The sequence below is a fragment of the Scyliorhinus torazame genome, chromosome 1 (genome assembly GCF_047496885.1).
Source record: "Scyliorhinus torazame isolate Kashiwa2021f chromosome 1, sScyTor2.1, whole genome shotgun sequence".
NCBI classification, from domain to species: Eukaryota; Metazoa; Chordata; class Chondrichthyes; order Carcharhiniformes; family Scyliorhinidae; genus Scyliorhinus; species Scyliorhinus torazame.
The window spans coordinates 243,631,400-243,652,766 of record NC_092707.1 but is presented as its reverse complement, the minus strand read 5'-3'; the positions used below and the strand labels follow the sequence as shown (position 1 = coordinate 243,652,766).

Below are 21,367 nucleotides of genomic sequence, written 5' to 3'. Positions count from 1 at the left end.
ATTACAAAATGGTAATTTAACACCTTAGCAGCTTTCATATTAAAAAATACTATTCACATAGCTTAACATTGCAGTGGCTGCAAAAAAAATAAAAAAGTATGAAGGGATGGAGAATCGCCCCATTGTATTAATTTCCAGTGCCACTGAGGCCTCATCTGCTCTCTCACAGGCAGAAATGAAAGATCCCAATGCTATTATTAGAAGAGCAGGGAGAGTTAGCCACAGTGTCCTGGGGCCAATATTTATCCCTCAACCAACATCAGTAAAACATGGGGCGCATGGCGGCACAATGGTTAGCACCACTGCCCAACAGCTCCAGGGACCTGGGTTCAATTCCGGCCTCAGGGGTGCGTGCGTTCAGTTTGCACTTTCTCCCAGTGTCTGTGTGGGTTGCCTTCAGGTGCTCTGGTTTCTTCCTACAGTCCAAACTTGCCCAGGTTAGGTGGATTGGCCATGCTAAATTGCCCCGTAGAGTGGTTGCTGGGATAGAGTGGAGGCGTAGGTTTAAATAGGGTGCTCTTTCAAAGGGTCGGTGCAGACTTCATGGGCCGAATGGCCTCGTTCTGCTCGTTGCGTGCGATTCAAACCATAGAATACCTAGAGTGCAGGGTAGGCCATTTGGCCCATTGAGACTGCACCAACCCTCCAAAAGAGCACATTACCTAGGCCCACTCCCACATCCCATCCCCGTAACCCTACCTAACCTGTACATCTTTGGACACCAAGGGGAAATTTAGCATGGCCAATCCACCAAACCTGCACATATTTGGACTGTGGAGGAAACTGGAGCACCTAGAGGAAACCTACACAGCCACGGGGAGAATATGCAAACACCGTCACCAGAGGCCAAAATTGACAGCACTGCAGCACAAGTGATTAGCACGGTTACTTCACAGCGCCAGGGTCCCAGGTTCAATTCCCCGCTGGGTCACAGTCTGTGCGGAGTCTGCACGTTCGCCCAGTGTCTGCGTGGTTTCCTCCGGGTGCTCCGGTTTCTTCCCACAGTCCAAAGATGTGCAGGTTAGGTGGATTGGCCATGATAAATTGGCCGTGATAAATTGCCCTTAGTGACCAAAAAAGGTTGGATGGGGTTATTGAATTACGGTGATAGGTGGCAGTGAGGGCTTAAGTGGGTCGGTGCAGACTCGATGGGCCAAATGGCCTCCTTCTGCACTGTATGTTCTATATGAATTGAACTAGGGTCCCTGATGCTGTGAGGCAGCAGTGTTAACAACTGCCACCATGCCGCCCATTGTCTTCTACATTACTGTACAAGTCCTTAGATGGAGTGGGAGGGGACTCAAGGACCCCCAATGGAGGTAAGTTGGGACAATGGGAAGGTTGAGCGATCAGGGCGACTGAGCTCATCAGTGCAGCAAGCGAAGTAGGTGTTGCTTCAGCGTTACGTTCCTTTTTTAAAAAAAATGTATTTAGTTACAAACATGCATCAAAAACAGGTTACAGCGAATAAACACCGAGAAACATACTTCCCAACAACTGTACAGACTGTATAGATTTCCCCCCTTTTTCACCCCCCTCCCCCACGACAAGCAGCCCCGCAAACACGGTCACAAACATCCCCCACCTTTCCCTCAAACCCCCCTGCTGAGCCCCTCAACTCATACTTTTATCTTCTCTAACCACAGGAAGTCGTACAGGTCACCCAACGAAGCCGCTACCCCCTGTGCCAATACAGACTGCCACTCCAGCAAAATTCGACGGCGTGCAATCAGAGAGGCGAAGGCCAAGACATCGGCCTTCCTCCTCTCCATGAGCTCCGGCTTCTCAGAAACCCCAAATATTACCACCAAAGGGTCCGGGTCCACTCCCTCCTCCACTATCCTGGCCAAGACTGGAACACACCTGCCCAGAATCTTGCCAATTTTTTTGCAACCCCAAAACATGCGCATGTGATTCGCTGGCCCCCGCCCACACCTCTCACACTCATCTGCTACCCCCTGAAAGAACCCACTAATTCTCGCCAGAGTCATAAGAATATAAGAATATAAGAACTAGGAGCAGGAGTAGGCCATCTGGCCCTTCGAGCCTGCTCCTCCATTCAATGAGATCATGGCTGATCTTTTATGGACTCAGCTCCACTTTCCCATCCAAACACCTTAAACCTTTATTCTTCAAAAAACTATCTTTATCTTGAAAACATTTAATGAAAGAGCCTCAACTGCTTCGCTGGGCTGGGAATTCCATAGATTCACCACCCTTTGGGTGAAGAAGTTCCTCCTAAACTCAGTCCTAAATCTACTTCCCCTTATTTTGAGGCTATGCCCCCCAGTTGTGCTTTCACATGCTGGTGGAAACAACCTCCCCACATCTATCCCCTTCATAATTTTATTTGTTTCTACAAGAATCCCAGCATCCTTCTAAATTCCAATGAGTACAGTACCAGTCTACTCAACCTCTCCTCGTAATCCAACCCCTTCATCTCTGGGATTAACCTAGTGAATCTCCTCTGCACACCCTCCAGTGCCAGTACGTCCTTTCTCAGGTAAGGAGACCAAAACTGAACACAATACTCCAGGTGTGGCCTCACTAACACCTTATACAATTGCAGCATAACCTCCCTAGTCTTAAACTCCATCCCTCTAACAATGAAGGACAAAACTCCATTCGCTTTCTTAATCACCTGTAAACCAACTTTTTGCGACTCATGCACTAGGACACCCAGGTCTCTGTACAGCAGCATAGTTTAATATTTTATCATTTAAATAATAATCCCTTTTGCTGTTATTCCTACCAAAATGGATAACCTCACATTTGTCAACGTTGGATTCCATCTGCCAGACCCTAGCCCATTCACTTAGCCTATCCAAATCCCTCTGCAAACTTCCAGTATCCTCTGTAACTTTTTGCTTTACCACTCATCTTAGTGCAGCCTGCAAACTTGGACACATTGCACTCCCCAACTCCAAATCATCTATGTAAATTGTGAACAATTGTGGGTCCAACGCTGATCCTGGAAGGACACCACTAGCTACTGATTGCCAACCAGAGAAACACCCATTAATCCCCACTCTTTGCTTTCTATTAATTAACCAACCCTCTATCCATGATACTACTTTACCCTTAACGCCATGCATCTTTATCTTATGCAGCAACCTTTTGTCTGGCACCTTGTCAAAAGGTTGGCTCCCCGTTGTCTACCGCACTGGTAATGTCCTCACAAAATTCCACTAAATTAGTTAGGCACGACCTGCCCTTTATGAACCCATGCTGCGTCTGTCCAATGGGACAATTTTCATCTAGATGCCTCGCTATTTCTTCCTTGATGATAAGATTCCAGCATCATCTTCCCTACTACCGAAGTTAAGCTAACTGGCCTATAATTATCCAATTATCCACTGGCCTATAATTACCCGCTTTCTGCCTACCTCCCTTTTTTGAACACAGTGGCGTCACGTTTGCTAATTTCCAATCCGCCAGGACCACCCCAGAGTTTAGTGAATTTTGGTAAATTATCACGAGTGCATTTGCAATTTCCCTAGCCATCTCTTCTGGTACCCTGGGATGCATTCCATCAGGGCCAGGAGACTTGTCTACCTTTAGCCCCATTAGCTTGCCCATCACTACATCCTTAGGTGATAACAATTATCTCAAGGTCCTCACCTGTCATAGCCTCATTTCCATCAGTCACTGGCATATTATTTGTGTCTACTACTGTGAAGACCAACCCAAAAAACCTGTTCATTTCTTCATCTCCCATTATTAAATCTCCCTTCTCATCCTCGAAAAGGGCCAATATTTACCTCAGCCACTCTATTTTGTTTTATATATTGGTAGAAACTTTACTATCTCAGTTTTTATATTCTGAGCAAGTTTACTCTCAATCTATGTTACTCTTCTTTCTAGCTTTTTTAGTCATATGCAGCCTGTTCACCACCTTAAACTGTATCAGGCTCATCCTTGCACAAGAGGAGATCCCATTTACCCTAAGCAGTGCCTCACTCCATACTCCTCAATTGATCGCCCCTCCCAACTCTGCTTCCCATTTCTCCTTGATCTTCACCATCCGCTTGCCTCCCCCAGCCACTTGTATATATCTTCAATTCTTCCCTCCCCTCCCACATCCGGAAGCAGCAGTCACTCCAGCAGAGTGTATCCCGGCAACCTAGGGAACCCCCTCCAGACCTTTTGCGCAAAGTCCCTTACCTGAACTCACTCCCCCTCAGCAGCTCTACTCCACTCCCTTATCCCCTCCAGACTGGCGAACCCTTCCTCCAAACACAGATCCCTCACCTTGACCAGACCACTTCTCTCCACCTCCTGTATACACTATCTATTCCCCCCTGGCTCAAACCCATGTTTTCGCACAGCAGCGTTGGCACCAACACCCCTTTCACCCTAAAATGCCTCCTCAACTTATTCCATATCTTCATTGTGGACTGCACCACCGGGCTCCTTGGATACCTACAGAGCCATTGGCAACACTGCCATCACCATAGCCCTCAAACTAGACCCCTTATAAGATTCCTCCTCCATCCTAACCCACTTTACCCCTTTTCTTCCCACCACCACCGCACTCTGTCCACATTTGCCGCCCAATAATAAGGAAGCAAGTTTGGCAACACCAACCCCCCCGGCTGCTCACCAGTGCGTTCCCGACTGAGCGCAGATAATCCCGTGTGATAGTGGAGCCGTTCTCGGCGCTGCAGCGCCAAAGAACCTGTTATACGGGCCAAAATGGGACACTTTTGGGAGTTAAAATCAAGCTCACTATCTCCAATTTCCCTTGTAAGCCGTGGTTTGGCCACCTTTCCTACTTTACTTTTGCGCCAGACAGGAATAAACAATTGGTGTTCAGCCATGGTTGAATGTTTGTCATTTCCTATCCACCGTCATCCCTTGTATCCGTTATAGCATTATAGCCAACTTGCGCCTCATACCATCATAGTTTGCTTTATTTAGATTCAGGACCCCTAGTGTCAGGTCAACTAGGTCACTCTTCAGGGCAACACGGTGACACAGTGTTTAGCACTGGGACTATGGTGTGAGGACCCAGATTAGAATGCCAGCCCTGGGTCACTGTCAGTGTGGAGTTTGCACACTCACATTCTCCCAGTGTCTGCGTGTGTTTCGTCCCCACAACCCAAAGATGTGCTGGTTAGGTGGAGTGGCCACACAAAATTGCCCCTTAATTGGTAAAAAAAGTAATAATTGGGTACTCTAAATGTATTTATTTTTTTAAACTGTCACTCACCAAATCATATTATGGTAACTCATACCCAAGGTATCTTGCACAACTAGATTGCCAATTAATCTTTTCTCATTATACAATACCCAGTCTAGGATGGCCAGTTCCCCAGTTGATTCCACAACATATTGGTCCAGAAAGCCATCCTGTACACACAGGAATCCCTCCTCTACAGTATGGTTACTAATTTGAATTCGCCAATCTGTATGCATATTAAAGTCATCCACAATTAAAGATGTTCATTTATCACATGCGTCTCTAAATGCCAATTTAATGTCCCCCCCCCCCCCCCCCCCCACAAAACAGCACCACTAGGTTTTTTTTGGGGGGGGGGGGGGGGGTCGATATATAACTCATTGTTTTTTTTCTCCTGTGTTTCTCAGCTCCACCCATATAGATTGCACATAGTTGGAGCCACTATCCTTCCTCATTAATGCGTTAATTGATGAAGCAGTATTCCTCCACATCAAACACTCCTGGTTACTCTGTGCTTCCTCCAAGTAACAATATACATGGATGGAGAATCTGAATGTTCATCTAAGAGTGCCTCAGTCGTACTACCCCTGGCTGAGCTGACTTAGTCCTGAAGGACAGGTCGGTCAGTCAGCACTGTCGCACAGTGGTTAGCATTGCTGCTTCACGGCACGGAGGACCAAGCGGGTTTGATCCCAGCCCCGGGTCACTGTGTGGAGCTTGCACATTCTTTCCATGTCTGTGTGGGTCCACAAAAAGTAGTGCAGGGTAGGTGGATTGGCCACACTAAATTGCCCCCGAATAGCAAAAAAAAAAAAAAAATTGGTTGCTTTAAATTTATAAAACATCCTGACTGCAGTAGACTGTGCTCGAGACCTTGCTGCATCAATAGCCAAGCTGTTCCAGTGCAGCTAATCACAGGCAGCTATCCAACAATCTGAAAAAAAAAATTATCCAGACATCACCCGTCCTCAGGGCCATTTAGCACCATACCTCATTAAAGCCTGTCAAAACATGAAAATTCCAGAGGCAAATTGACAGTTATCACATTGTTGAACCTAGTGGGTTATCAAGGAGCCCGAGCAAAATTGGAGTCATTGGGAATTAGGGGCCGAAATTCTCCGTAATCGGCGCGATGTCCGCCGACCAGCGTGAAAAACTGCACGAATCAGTCCGGCATCACGCCGCCCCTTGAGCAGCCGAGCCCTAACCTTGAGGGGCTAGGCCCGCGCCGGACTGATATCCGCCCCGCCAGCTGGGAAAGGCCTTTGGTGCCCCGCCAGCTGGCGCGGAAATGACATTGCCGGGCGGCGCAAACACGGGAGCGTCAGCGGCCACTGACGGCATCCCCGCGCATGCGCAGTGGAGGGAGTCTCTTCCGCCTCCGCCATGGTGGACACCGTGGCGAAGGCGGAAGGAAAAGAGTGCCCCCACGGCACAGGCCCACCCACGGATCGGTGGGCCCCGATCGCAGGCCAGGCCACCGTGGGGGCACCCCCCCCCCCCCCCCGGGGGGGCCAGATCGCACCGCCCCCCCCCCCCCCCCGCCGTAAGAGAGGTGGTTTAATCCACGCCGGCGGGACAGGCATTCTAGCAGCGGGACTTCAGCCCATCCGCGCTGGAGAATCGCCGGGAGGGGGCCCGCCAACCGGCACGGCCCGATTCCCGCCCCCGCCGAATATCCGGTGCCGGAGAATTCGGCAGCCGGCGGGGGCAGGATTCACGCCAGCCCCCGGCGATTCTCCGACCCGGCGGGGGGGGGGGGTCAGAGAATCTCGCCCAGGGTGTCCACTAGTTGGTCAGAATCACACACCTAGCACATACACCTGGTTGTTAAGTCAATCATCTCAGCCCTAGGACATCGCTGCAGGAGTTCCTCAGGGTAGTGTCCTAGGCCCAGCCATCTTCAGCTGCTTCATCAATGATGACCTTCAAGGAGGTCAAAAGTGGGGATGTTTGCCATGACTGGAGTGTTCAATGTCATTCATGCTCCTCAGACACGGAATCCATCTGTACACATGAAGCAGGACAAGGCAACATTCAGGCTTGGGCTAAGTGGCCATAATATTCGTACCACACAAGTGCCAGGCAATGACCATCTCCAACAAGACACCTCCACTAGAGTAACTCCCCTCCCGACTCTCCAAAGCCTGTCCATCTCTGCAAAGACACGATTCAGGAGCATGAGGAAAACACTCTCCACTGGTCTGGGTGGAAATCCCTCGACAGTATTAAGAGTATACTTGTACCACATGAACTACAGGGGTTGAAGGCGACAGCTCACCACCAGAGTCACAACTGTAATTAGAAATGGGCAAATGCTGACCTTGACATCATATGAATTGCTCACATCATCTGAATGAATAATAAAAAAAGAAGCCCAAGTCCCCAGATGGAAAACCTTCAAACGCAAAGACATAAGTTACAAATTCACAAAAAAAATAGCTTATTTGCAGGTAAAATGCATGAAAAGACCAAAGTGCTAAACACCACAATTATTTGAGAGAGAACATAGAGGCCAGTGAATCCTGCACCTTCTCAGCCCACTGTTTTCTATGCAACAGAGACTACCATGCCAAGTGGAGCTTCTGAGACACATCAGGCAATGTTTAACTGGAGTTTGCTAATTGGATCCATGCTGGTGGTGAAGCTGAAAACAAGACAGAGCTCCGCCCCCCCAAAGAGAGTTTATGGACTTTTCAGCTCTCCTCCCGTACCACCCAGTAACTCGGCTATTCTTCATGCACTCAAATGCAATTAACTCCCCATCACCTGTTCCTCTTAACCTTAGCAAACCTAACAGAATTGACCAAGGTTTCATGAGATGGGAGTCTGCAAAAACTATATGTGCCATTTCCAGAAAGTATCAAGATATTCAGGTTGTTGATGGATCAACAATCTCTTTCTTCCCCTAGGAGTCTCATGAGCATCTTTTTTAAATAAATGCTACTACATGTTGCCTTCACAACTGAACACCTGCTTACATGGCAGGTGGAGTTTAATTCGGACAAATGTGAGGTGATGCATTTTGGAAGGTCTAATGCAGGTAGTGAATATACAGTGAATGGTAGAACCCTCAAGAGTATTGATAGTCAGAGATCTAGGAGTACAGGTCCACAGGTCACTGAAAGGGGCAACACAGGTGAAGAAGGTAGTCAAGAAAGCATACGGCATGCTTGCCTTCATTGGCCGGGGCACTGAGTATAAGAATTGGCAAGTCATGTTGCAGCTGTATAGAACCTTAGTTAGGCCACACTTGGAGTATAGTGTTCAATTCTGGTCGCCACACTACCAGAAGGATGTGGAGGCTTTAGAGAGGGTGCAGAAGAGATTTACCAGGATGTTGCCTGGTATGGAGGGCATTGGCTAGGAGGAGAGGTTGAATAAACTTGGTTCGTTCTCACTGGAACGAAGAAGGTTGAGGGGCGATCTGATCGAGGTCTACAAAATCATGAGGGGCATAGACAGAGTGGATATTCAGAGGCTTTTTCCCAGGGTAGATGGGTCAATTACTAGGGGGCATAGGTTTAAGGTGGAGGGGCAAGATTTAGAGTAGATGTACGAGGCAGGTCTTTTTACACAGAGGGTAGTGGGTGCCTGAAACTCGCTGCCGGAGGAGGTGGTGGAAGCAGGGACAATAGTGACGTTTAAGGGGCATCTTGACAATATATGAATAGGATGGGAATAGAGGGATACAGAACCCGGAAGTGTAGAAGTTTTAGTTTAGACGGGCAGTATGGTCGGCGCAGGCGTGGAGGGCCTGTTCCTGTGCTGTACTTTTCTTTGTACATTCCCAAAAATGAAAGATCACTTACGAGGAGGAGGATCCCATGGAATCACAGGTTTAAATTAAACTTTAAGCAGTAACTGGCCTCCAATAAGTGCTTCCCTCCCACCATTTTCAACTGAGAATCATGTGACAAACTGAACAAAATAAATACATTTCCCTTCTGCAAAAGGAAGTCCAATATCAAGTGGATTGTGAATAGCAACCTTGTTTGGTCTCGCTCCCATCATTCTGAATCTTTTTACTCATTTTTGTAGTTCCGCGAAGGCAAAAGACAAAACTCTTGCTCCTTCCCATCGAGCAGGGACAACCTCAACCATCTGACAGGCAAACTCACTCAAATAAGGCAAAGCCATGGATTTAGCATGTACAAAATTTGTTGTTAGAAGTCAAGTCTTTAACTTGAACTAGCAGATCAATTTTCAAACTTGTCCCATCACAAAACAATACCACCTACACTAAACAGACCAGTTCCCTGGTCTTCAGAACACCAAGCAGCCTTTGTTTCATTGCATATAAATCAGCCCTTCTGTCAAAGTGAAAGGCTAAAGGTTGATTTGCAAGGCAATACACCATCCATACTAAAAGGCACCAACACCATTACAGAAAAATCTTCTGTTTAGTAATACATGAATAATAACACCACTCTCTGCCTTCCCCTTGGTATTACACATGGTGGAATATCCAATTTCATACAATTTTTGGAAAAAGTCACTATTAGGGCTGCCATTCCATTTGAGGCTAGGGTGAACACGCACTACAACTATTGCAAGACCACTACATAATATTTATGACATTCAACAATAAATGTGGACTTGTGTCTTTAAAACATCCAACACAGGAACTAGAGATTCTCAATATTTGAAAGAAAGCAGATACGGACACAGATACAGAAAAATTAGACAAAACTTTTAATTTATTTAGCACCTTCCCAAGCACTTTACTAGAGCTAGTGAAGTACTTCTGAAGTGTAGTTACGATTGCGAGATAGTGAGCTTGCCAGCCAATTTGCACACAAAGTCCCACAAACAGTGGAGTAACGATCATGATTAGGTCATCAGTTTATAGCCAGCATTGTGCTCATGGATAATTATTGGCCAGAGTATTGGGGAATTCTCCTTTGAATAATGTCATGGGATCTTGACATCCACCTCCGTTTAATGCTGGCACTTCTGACAGCGCAGCATTCCTTCAGTACAGCACTGGAGGGTCAGCTTAGGCTTTTTGCACTAGCTTGAAGAAAATATAGAAAGTACTTTGTGGGATTTAATTAAATCTACATCAAAATGGGTAGGGAAATAGTGGCAAGTCCAAAACAATGCTGCACCTCTCAATTCAACACGTGGCTGGGATTAATGGCAGCCAAAATGAATGAAGTTACACATTCAGCAGGATGATGATCCTCCTCCTCCGAGCGGCACACTGCTTCTTAGTCTTAATAGTACTAGATCTACAGGGACACCTTGCAAAGTGCTTGAAATTAAAAACATAGTACTGCACCAACACCCCAAGTCTCCCATATTTGTATCTGGTGTTGCTTAAGTAAAGCCATACTACCCCTTTAAGCAGCAATTAAAAAATCCACCTCCAGGTTCCCAGGCAGAAAAGAATGCTTGGCAGAATTAAAGTGGTTCTCTCGCTCTTTCCCCCCCAGTCCCCCTACCCTCCAGACAACGTGCTTTTCAATTGCTTCTCCCTTCTCAGTCAGAAAAACAACAAGAATCCACATCAACTATACACCACCCATACCTCAATGCCCCCAGTATTAAGACAAGGCTCTTCCCCACAACCTGGTTTCATAATTAAGACATATCAGACTATACATCAATTCTTTCATCACTTCTTCACTCCATCCCATCAGACATCCCTTTGGTTCTTTTCTTGACCCCGTTTCCCAGTTTTGCATTTGCTTAAAAGCGGTTCATCTCCAACGTCCTTTAGTTCTGATAAAAGGACACTGACCTGAAACATTAACCCTCACTTGCTTCACAGATGTTGACTTACTTACATTTCCAGCATTTGACATTTTAAAATTAAAGTGTCCCAACCATACTTGAATTCTGAAGTTGTAGGGAAGTGAATACATAGGCGGAATTCAACGTGTCAAAAAATAGTTTTGCAATGTGCTTTTTACTTGTGATTTTATTAAATAGAATAATCTCATCATGCTTTATACTTTAAATGCAGGTACAGGCTTGCAAATAAATTCTGCCTGGAATATGTGATGGCCAGCATAACAGCAATGCTCCGAGAATATTGGCGTCGATGAAAACTTGATAGCAAAATTGTGGTCAAGGTAAATAGAATCTGGAGATTCTTAATGCTAACAGATAAAAATGGATTGTAAGGTTCTTTTCTGCTCAGATCAGCAAGCATTCTTGTAAAGTTGGCTTACAGAATACAGGAATCTAGGCTGACATCCCAGTGCAACGCAGATGGAGCTGCAGAAATGGTCTTTCAGATGGGACTTTAAACCCAGTCTCCTCAGTTAGATGTAAAATATTCCTTGGCACCCCTCAAATTGCATGATAAATAGTTCCTGGCACTATTTAAGAGGCAGGTTTTCCCGAATGACCTTGTCAAGATTTATTCCTCAATCAATACCACTGAAACATTAATTATCTGGTCGTCACCACATTGCTTATGTGGGAACTTGTTGTGCACAAATTGGCTGTCATGTTTACAGCATTACAACAGTGACTCCACTTGAAAAGTACTTCAATGGTTGTAAAGCACTTTGGGACATCCAGTGGTCATGGGATGTGCGATACAAATGCAAATCACAGAGTCCGTTGTGAGGTTGTCTCAATTTTATGGTTCCCATCAACAAGAGCTGTGGAAAATGGCCTTGCGGCAGCATGTCACTTGCTGTAAATCGCACGCTCCTTTGTACACCACAGGTTGGTTATGACTCCCACAGTAGTTGAGAAATCACAAACACACAGGCTAGAACAGGACTTGTTTAAATGGGTTTATTCAAATTTAGAATGATGCTTCCTCCCAAGGGATCGCACTCCAATTTGCTCTCAGGTCAGGTTGTGATCCCTGGCTGGTTTGTTTTACTGATTCGAAGAGCGTTGATACCAAGTGAAACAGATGCCACGGCTGCAGTGCGTAAACAGCCTCAAATCGGACTCCTCGCCAGGCTGGAACCCACTGCCATATTATATCAAGGTGGGAATTATTAGGAGCCCAAAAGACCTTGGGGCAGGTGCTTGCCAATTTCATCTGTTGACATGGCTCAGTCTATGCATTCGGTATCAGCTTCACTGAACAATTACTTATGCAAACAGCTAATTAGGGAGAATTTTTTTTAAAACTTACAATTAAGGGACAATTTAGCATTGTCAATCCACCTACCCTGCACATTTTTGGGCTGTGGGAGTGAGACTCACAGACATGGGCAGATTGACGGACAGTGACCCAGGGCCAGGAAATAACCCGGGTCCTCAGCGATGTGAGGCAGCAGTGCTAACCACTGAACCACCATGCTGCCCTGGAGGGTTTTTCTTTTGTTTTTTTAAATTTAGAGTACCCAATCATTATCTTTTTTTCCAATTAAGGGGCAATTTAGCGTGGCCAATGCACCTAACCTGCACATCTTTGGGTTGTGGGGGTGAAACCCACGCAGACATGGGGAGAATGTGCAAACTCCACACGGACAGTGCCCCAGGGCCAGGGTTCGAACCCGGGTCCTCAGCGCCGCAGTCCCAGTGCTAATCACTGCACCACATGCCGGAAAGGTTTTTTTTTTTTTATAAACTGACTGCGGAGATTAATAAAGAATACATGAAATATTCCTTAAAAAACATTGCATTTTTCGTCTGAATTTCACTCATACAATATTGCAGCGAGTTAACACATCTGCTGGCAATGTTAACACAAATACCCTATCGCTAGAGAGTGTGGCATACGGATGCAGGTGACCATCCATTTTAAACACGAGTTTTAAGCGGTGGGGGCTGTGTAAAAAGACAAATTTTGTTTCTATCACAATATTATAAACTTGCTCCTTTCATTTAAAAAAGTAATAAATTTAGAGTACCCAATTCATTTTTTCCCAATTTAAGGAGCAATTTACCATGGTCAATCCACCTACCCTGCACATCTTTGGGTTGTGGGGGCGAAACCCACGCAAACACGGGTAGAATGTGCAAACTCCACATGGACAGTGACCCAGAGCCATGAGGCAGCAATGCCAACCACTGCACCACCGTGCTGCCCTGCTCCTGTCATTCATCTACAGCAAAAAACAAGCACGATTTATCATGTGGTCAAGTACACTTGTACGCAGGCAGCACTGTGGCGCAGTGGTTAGCATTGCTGCCTCACAGCACCGAGGTCCCAAGTTCTGAGTCACTGTCCATGTGGAATTTGCACATTCTCCTAGTGTTTGTGTGAGTTTCGCCCCCACAATCCAAAAGGATGTGCAGGGTAGGTGGCTAGGCCACACTAAATTGTCCTTTAATTGGAATAAATGAATTGGGTACTTTAAAATTTAAAGTAAACTTGCACACTCAACTGATAGCACAATTCTACAGTCATCAACAAACTCAGGGCTCCTTTAATGCAGGAAACTATTTTTTTTTAAAAAAAGGGTTGAAAGCATTTTTGTTTAAAAAAAAAACATTTCCACTCCAGGCTGTTTAAGGAGCTTCCTTGCAAAAGAATCTATGCCAACAACCTCAACTACTCCATCTGATAGCAAGTTCCACATTCTAACCACTCACAAAGGTTGTTGCTCTTAATTCTTTCTCAAATCAGCATGTTCGGACATGGCGGTATCACAAACAAACTTGATTTTGTCCTTCCCCGATGTCTACTTTCCCAGCAGGAGGTTGCTCAATACTAATCTGGAGCGGACACAAGCATATTTACCCCTTCTGGCCAGTCTAAGCGTTTTAACGACTAGCCAAGGGTGAAGTTAGCGCAGGCCTGGGACTGAACCTGGAATCCTCTGTACAGCTCAGCTACTCACCAAGTGGATGTGGTCTGAGGCACTCAAGGGGGCTCACCTTTCTATAATTACTTTATTAAAAAAGTAGAGAAATAGTCACAATTACACGACCACCTTGATTTTCCCAGTTAAGTATTTACGAAATTGTGGCCAACTATTCACAATAGGGTAGCAAAGTAGCATAATGGCTAGTACAATTGCTTCACAGCTCTAGGGTCCCAGGTTTGATTCCCGGCTTGGGTAACTGTCCGTGCGGAGTCGGCATGTTCTCCACTTGTGTGCGTGGGTTTCCTCCGGGTGCTCCGGTTTCCTCCCACAATCCAAAGATGTGCAGATTAGGTGGATTAGCTATGCTAAATTGCCCTTAGTGTTAGGTGGAGTTACTGGGTTATGGGGATGGGGTGGAGGGTGAGCTTGGGTAGGGTGCTCTTTCCAAGAGCCAGTGCACTCGATGGGCTGAATGGCCTCCTTCTGCACTGTAAATGCTATGACTATGTCAATCCAAAGTACTCTCAGCTCTGTCCTAACAGTAAATTGAGGTCCAGTGCTTATGACTTTTTTCTTTCATGAGATGTGGGTGGTGCTGGCCAAGGCCAACATTAGTTGCCCATTCTTAACTGCCGTTAAACTGAGTGGCTTGCTAGGCCATTTCAGAGGGCAGTAAGTCATCCACACTGCTGTGGGTCAGGAGTCACATGTACGCCAGACTGGGTAAGGACACGAGTGAATCAGATGGGCATTTACAACAAATTTCACAGTCACCAATAATAAATTCCGTGGAGTTTAAATTCCACCTCCTGCCATAGTGGGATTCAAACCCATATCCCCAGGGCATTAATGGGGCCTTCAGACATTACCACTATGCCACCACTTCCCCAGGCTAAGCACCTGAACCCCAGAGCAACAGTTTGCAGCCTGACTGGACTTACACCGCACTTTTATACCATTGCTGGAGAGAGGAAAAACACTTCACAAACAGTAAATTTCAATACTAGCACACAACAATAAGCCACTTTACGTGGAAATTTCAGAGCTCTGACTACAATAGATACAAGGGTGGCGAAAGATTGGACAATTTAAAATGTTACACCTTTGTTTTAGGGAAAGGAGGGGTAAACCCAGGAATTACAACCCAGTTTAGCCCAATAGTACTGTCTATGGAAACAAAGACAAAAATTTAGGACAAAATTAATTGGCATTGGGAAAAGTATAGGCTAATTATTGTAATCCAGCACAGATTTGATAACGGCGAATCATTCCCAACTAGTTAGTTTTGAGTTCTTGAAATAAGGCAACAGCTAGTGTCATTGAGGCTAGGGCAGTTCTGTATGTAGACAGGAAAAAAAAAAGTGCTACAGAAGTAACTTACTGGCAAAATTAAAGCCCACTGAATTAAAGGGACAGTGACAGTGTGGATACAAAATTGGCAAAAGCACAGAAACTGGAGGAACATATAATTTTCAGAATGGAGGGAAATGCAGAACAATGCCAGCAGCGGGGGTTCAATTCCTGTACCGGCCTCCCCAAACAGGCCGGAATGTGGCAACTAAGGGCTTTTCACAGTAACTTCATTGAAGCCTACTTGTGACAATAAGCGCTTATTATACCCATCCGTACAGAACATCGGTGTATTCGGACTGCTGCTCTTTTGTTTCAGATGCCACAAAACCCAGGAATGCAGTAAATGATAAGAAGCATAGTAACAGATTTTAGAAAGACGCAGACAGATTAATAGGCAGACACTGGCGAGCTAAATTTAATACACCAAAGAATGAGTGATACACTTTGAGGTAATGCACAAATTAAATAGGGTACAGGAAGAGCAAGTCTCGGGTGTACACTTTTGAAGATGCATATAAATCTTCTGAGGGTTACAAATACAAGGACCAGAGAGTTTGTGAGCTTTGTCATGAAGATAGAGATAATCCAGGGCAGCATGGTGGTATAGTGGTTAGCACTGCTGCTTCACGGCACCGAGGTCCCAGGTTCGATCCCAGCTCTGGGCCACTGTCCATGTGGAGTTTGCACATTCTCAGTGTTTGCGTGGGTTTTGCCCCCACAACCATAAGATATGCAGGGTAGGTAGATTGCCCCTTAAATCGGAAAAAATGAATTGGGTACAATAAATATAATAATCTGATCAGCTGCATTCCTTATACTCCAGAGCCCTGAACTTGGATCTTTCTCTCGTTTCTTCTACCTCCCCTCATTCCCTCTACAAATTCATCTTGACCATGAGACCCACATTCTGCTCCCTCGACCCTCTTCTCTCCAAATTGCTGACCACCCTACATCTCCCCCTGGTCCCCATGTTAGCCAGCATGGTGAACAGTTCTTGCTCTTCAGGTGATGTCTCCCTCTCCGTAAAAAACAAAAAACAATTTTCAACTCCAATATCCTTTCAAAATACTACTCCATCTTCAACATCTCTTAACTCTCAAAAATCATGGGAGCATGTTGTCGCCTCCCAAATCCAATTCCATCTTTCCTGAAATACCATTTTGAATCCCTCCATGAACTGAAACTCCTCTTGCCAAGGTCACAAATAACATCCATGTGACCATGACAAAGATAACTATCCCTCCCCATCCTTCTCAACCTGTCTACAGCATTTAACTTGGTTGACCACACCATTCCCTCTGATGCCTCGCGATTGCCACCCAGCTGGATGGGACAGCTCTCACCAGAGTCCATTATTTAATCTATCTAATTGGGACCAGAGTTTCACATGCAATGCTTTTCTTCCCACTTCCCCACCTCGTGCCCCCCCCCCCACAGTCCCTTTGATCTCTTACCTACATTCTAAAAAGCACGATAAATAAAAGCAAATTACTCAGATGCTGGAATCTGAAACCAAAAGAGAAAATGCTGGAAAATCTCAGCAGGTCTGGCAGCATCTGTAGGGTAGAAAGGAGCCAACGCTTTTACAAAAGGTCATCTGGACTCAAAACGTTAGCTCTTTTCTCTCCTTACAGATGCTGCCGGACCTGCTTACATTTTCCAGCATTCTCTCTTTTGGTTCCAAAAGCACAATGTTAGTTTTCACAACTATTCTGATGATAACTAGCTCTTACTCACTACCACCTCTCGACTCCCCCACTATTGCTCAGTTATCAGATTATTCATCCAACATCCTGCACCGATTAGCAGACATTTCTTCCAACAGAATACCAGGAAGAATGAAGCCATTGTTTTTGGTCCTCGCTCCAAACTCTCTTCGTAAACTACTGACTTAATTTCTCTCTCTTCCATTTTCAGTCTCGAAAGACAAGACAGAAATGGTGCTTTTGATGTTAGTCAGACATCTCAGTGTAGTCATTGTTTCAATGTAGGAAATGCACACAGCATTTGACAATGACCAGATAACATTATTGATTTGGCAATTGAGGGATAAATTGGCTGAGACACCAAGAAAACTGCCCAGTCCTTCAAAAATAGCACCACAGAGAGCAGATGAGGCTTCAATTTAACACCACATCCAAAGGAAATCACCTCCGACAGTGCAGCATTCATTCAGTAAATGCACCTCTGTAAATTGGCCCAAATTATACACTTTTGCGACTGATCTGCTGTTGAAATCCTCATTTGTGTCTTTATTACCTCAGACTTGACTATCCCAACACACTCCTGCCTGGTCTCACAATTCTGCCCTCCGGAAACTTGAGCTCCATTTCTCTGCCGCCTGTGTCACACAATACAAGCTTTCAAATCCATCCATGGCCTCACTCTCTCTAGTTCTACAATCACCTCCAATCATTGAGGCATCTGCACTCTATTTCTGGTTTCCAGAGTCTCCCGAGTGTCTCTGATTTTAATTGCTCTATCAAAGATTACTATGCCTTCCAGTCGCTAGGCCCTAACCCTGGAGTTTCTGCCCTAGGCTTCTCCTTATTTTCCTCCTTGGTCTTTGACCAAGCCATTAGATATCTGACCTAATCATAGAATTTACGGTGCAGAAGGAAAACATTCGGCCCATCGTGTCTGCACTGGCCCTTTTAACCCACACCTCCACTCTATTCCCGTAACCCAGTAACAACACCTAACCTTTTGGACACTCTTTAAGAGGCAATTTATCATGGCCAATCCACCTAACCTGCTCATCTTTGGACTGTGGGAGGAAACCGGAGCACTTGGAGGAAACCCACCCAGAAAGTGCAAACTCCACACAGGCAGCCACCCGAGGCCAGAATTGAACCCGGGTCACTGGAGCGGTGAGGCAGCAGTGCTAATCACTGTGCCACCCCAATATCCAGTGTGACTTAGTATTATACTTTGTTAATAAGTAGCACATTTGAAGTGCCTTAAAAACAAACTGAGTTGACAGGAAAGGTTGAGAAGGATGTTAAGAAAGTATGACATCCTGGAATCAGCCAATAAAGGCCTGGAGTACAAAGGCATGGCTGTTATGCCGATCCTTTATAAAACACTGGTGAGGTTTTAGCTAGAATATGGTTTTCAATTCGGATTTCCTTTTGGGAAGGATATCAGGACTTTTGAAAGGGATTTATTGAAAGGGATTTATTGAAATGGTATCAGTGATAAAGGATTTTAGTTATGTGGTGAAACTTGGGCTGCCCGTTTTTTTAATTTAGAGTGCCCAATTCATTTTTTCCAATTAAGGTGCAATTTGAAACCTACACAGACACGGGGAATCTGTGCAAACTCAACACAAAGTGACCCGGGATCAAACCTGGGACCTCGGTGCCGTGAGGGAGTAGTGCTAACCACTGCACCGTGCTGCCCGTTTAGAGCAAGTGGTTAAGAGGAGGGTTGATAGGGATGTTCAAAATCATGAATGATTTGAGAAGGAAAAATAAAGAGGAATTTTATTTTCAGCAGCAGATCAGTAACTAGAGGACACAAATTGAGATGCCTGATTGGCAAAAGAACGAGAGACAACACAAGGGAACATTTGGAAAAAGAAAATCACAACAAAGTTGTGATCTGGAGCACACAGCCTGAACAGGTGCTAGAAGATTCAGTAGATTTCAAAAGGGAATTGGATAAATATTTTAAGCAAAAATATTTCCAGGATTAGCCTTCGCATGCTGTGCCATTCTGTATTTTTTCAAATAACATTCAACAGTAGTAAACCTGAATGCCCATATACCCAAAAAGGAGTTAATTCCTGACTTTACAAATAAAAATGGACAAAGCTTTTGTTTTTTTAAAATTGCATTTCTGTAGATACAAGAGTACAGTTGCCCTCAATTCAAATTAGTACAGCTCAGTCCCTTAAAAGCATAACTCATCACTTCTTGGCCTTTTGGCCTGTTCTTAAAAGCATAACTCTTCATACTCCATTATTTGATCTCCCCTCTTTCAACATGTTTATAAAGTTACCTACATTACAAGTGACTACATTTCAAAGTATTTAATTATTTTGGATATCCAGAGGTTGTGAAAAGCATTACCACAACCTCAGAACATCTTACAGTGCTTTACAGTTAAGTGAGCTTTGCAAAATCAAACAGCCTGGGGGGATAAAGAATCACCTCACTCAAGAAATACTTATATCTTTTGGACTGGAATGGAGAGGGAGGAAAAAAAAAAGATGTGGGAAGGAGACAGAGTAAATGCAGACTCAAAACTACAAGTTAAACAGCTAGATTTCCAATATTAAAAACAATAAGGAGTTCACAGGCAGCATATCAGATCCAGCAGGAATGATTCTCATCGTAGCTGCTACACAGATTGTTACTTGCCAGCTGTACAGATCTACAAACAAAAGCAGAAGTGTAATGACAGACATAACTAACTCTCCATTAAAACTACCCTGACCTACACCCAGAAACATGCAGCTGCACCACTTTTAGGATGCAGCCACTTGGGACTAAGAGCAAATTGCACCAAAAACTTCAGCAGAAGCTTTAAGGATATTGTTTATGAACAAACAGGAAACAGCCAAGTGGCTGCTCTTCAAACCACACCTCACCTACCTTATTCCCCTCGCTCAGGTCAGCAGCAGTATCAGACATCGCTCCTTCCTGCCAAGGAAAAACTTTAATGTTAAAACTTTAACAGGCGACACACTCTCACTTTCCGCCACCGCTCTCCCGTGACTGGGAAGTTAACACGAGCCTACCAACTTCAACCACCCTCCAACAGCTCGCCCACCGCCCCGCCTGTCACTTGAGCACTGCGCCCAGGCTCCGCCTTTACCGCCTTCCCATTGGCGCGGCCACGGCCCGCCGCCGACTATTGCGGAGCTACCATTGGTCTAACATCAACCTCCTGGGACGTGCAGAGCGAATGATCAGGAGCCACCCCCCCTTGCGTCATGACGCAGACGTCGCCGTTCTGAGGATGGCTCGGAATGCGCCGGCGCGGGAGCTTATCCCTGCCCCCCCCCCCCATTCTGCCTTCTCCGCGCTTCATTCTGGGAGTTGTAGTGCCTTTGGCCGGCCGGCAGGTAGTGCGCAACAGCGGCGCGAACTACACTTCCCGACAGGCAGTGATTTTCGTCTCTCACTGGCGCTGAAGCACGTGCTGGCGGCCGGTTTACCGTTAGCAGCTGACTGACTGGCGTAAGTGCGTTTGTTCATTGGAGCCTGTAGTTTATTGAGTGGATGTTGAGTTGCACCCTGCCTCCGTCCGAAACCCTTAACCGCCATAGCCAGCCCCCTTTGGTTGACCGAGCGACCGCTTTGATGGGGGCTGCAGGCTGGATTGAATCGAAGTGAGAAACCGTTTAATGTGGCGGGGAAATCCAGAATAGAGGAGGAGCGAGCGGTATCATGGGAATATAGAGCTGGGCCATTCAACAGTCACATTGAGAGCTCCTCCCCACCATGAAAGGTAAATGGATATCTGAAATTCCCTGTGGCTTCGATGGTTAAAGCGCCTGTCTTGTAAACAGGAGATCATGAGTTCGAATCTCAGCGGTGTCTTCCTGCCTTTCGGCCAAAGCAACTAGGGAAAAAGTGCTCCCATCGTATACGTATTTAGGTGCCAAGGCATACAAGACTGTACCAAGTGCTGGAAAATAGGATGAGATTACTTAGGTGGTCCTTTTTAGCCGGGGCAGATGCAATGGGCCGAAGGGCCTTTTCAGTGCTGTAGACCACGATGACTATTCATAGAAATCATAGATTGCCTAAAGTGCGGTAGGTGGCCTTTCGGACCATCGAGTCTGCACTGACCCTCCGAAAGAGTGCCATAACCCCATCCCTGGACGGCAAGGGGCAATCCACCTAACCTGCACATTGTTAGTGTGTGGGAGGAAATCCACACCAACAGGGAGGGGGTTGCAAACTCCACAGTCAGCCAAGGCTATTTCCAGTCTTTCTCTCCTCCACCCCCCCCGCCCAAAATAGGCAATGGATGCTCAGGCCATTTGGAGCTTTCAGATCAACAGATATTTGTTCGGTAAATGTATGGAGCAAAGACCAGTAAATGGAATGCAAATAAGCAAGAATCACTCTAAGTGGAGTTTCCTCCCACA

At 45.7% G+C, this 21,367-nt stretch overlaps 2 protein-coding genes across 3 annotated transcripts in view; one reads left to right on the top strand and one right to left on the bottom strand.

Moving 5' to 3' along the window:
- Window positions 1-20,525, bottom strand: part of snx5 (sorting nexin 5) — an 83,096-nt gene extending 62,571 nt beyond the window's left edge. The window contains exons 1-2 of one of the 2 annotated variants that reach the window (XM_072504019.1): window positions 20,429-20,525; window positions 19,863-19,910 (exon numbers count right to left, since the gene is read on the bottom strand). In XM_072504019.1, coding sequence (XP_072360120.1) covers window positions 19,863-19,901 — 39 coding nt within the window. In that variant the 5' untranslated portion in view covers window positions 19,902-19,910; window positions 20,429-20,525. Of the gene's footprint in view, window positions 1-19,862; window positions 19,911-20,008; window positions 20,091-20,428 lie in introns of those variants that run through there. The other variant, XM_072504027.1, reaches the window with a different exon arrangement.
- Window positions 20,526-20,571: 46 nt separating this feature from the next.
- The window catches only part of mgme1 (mitochondrial genome maintenance exonuclease 1), a 59,050-nt gene continuing 58,254 nt past the window's right edge, over window positions 20,572-21,367 (top strand). The window contains 1 exon segment of the mRNA XM_072504033.1: window positions 20,572-20,721. The gene's annotated coding sequence lies outside the window, so the exon portion shown is untranslated.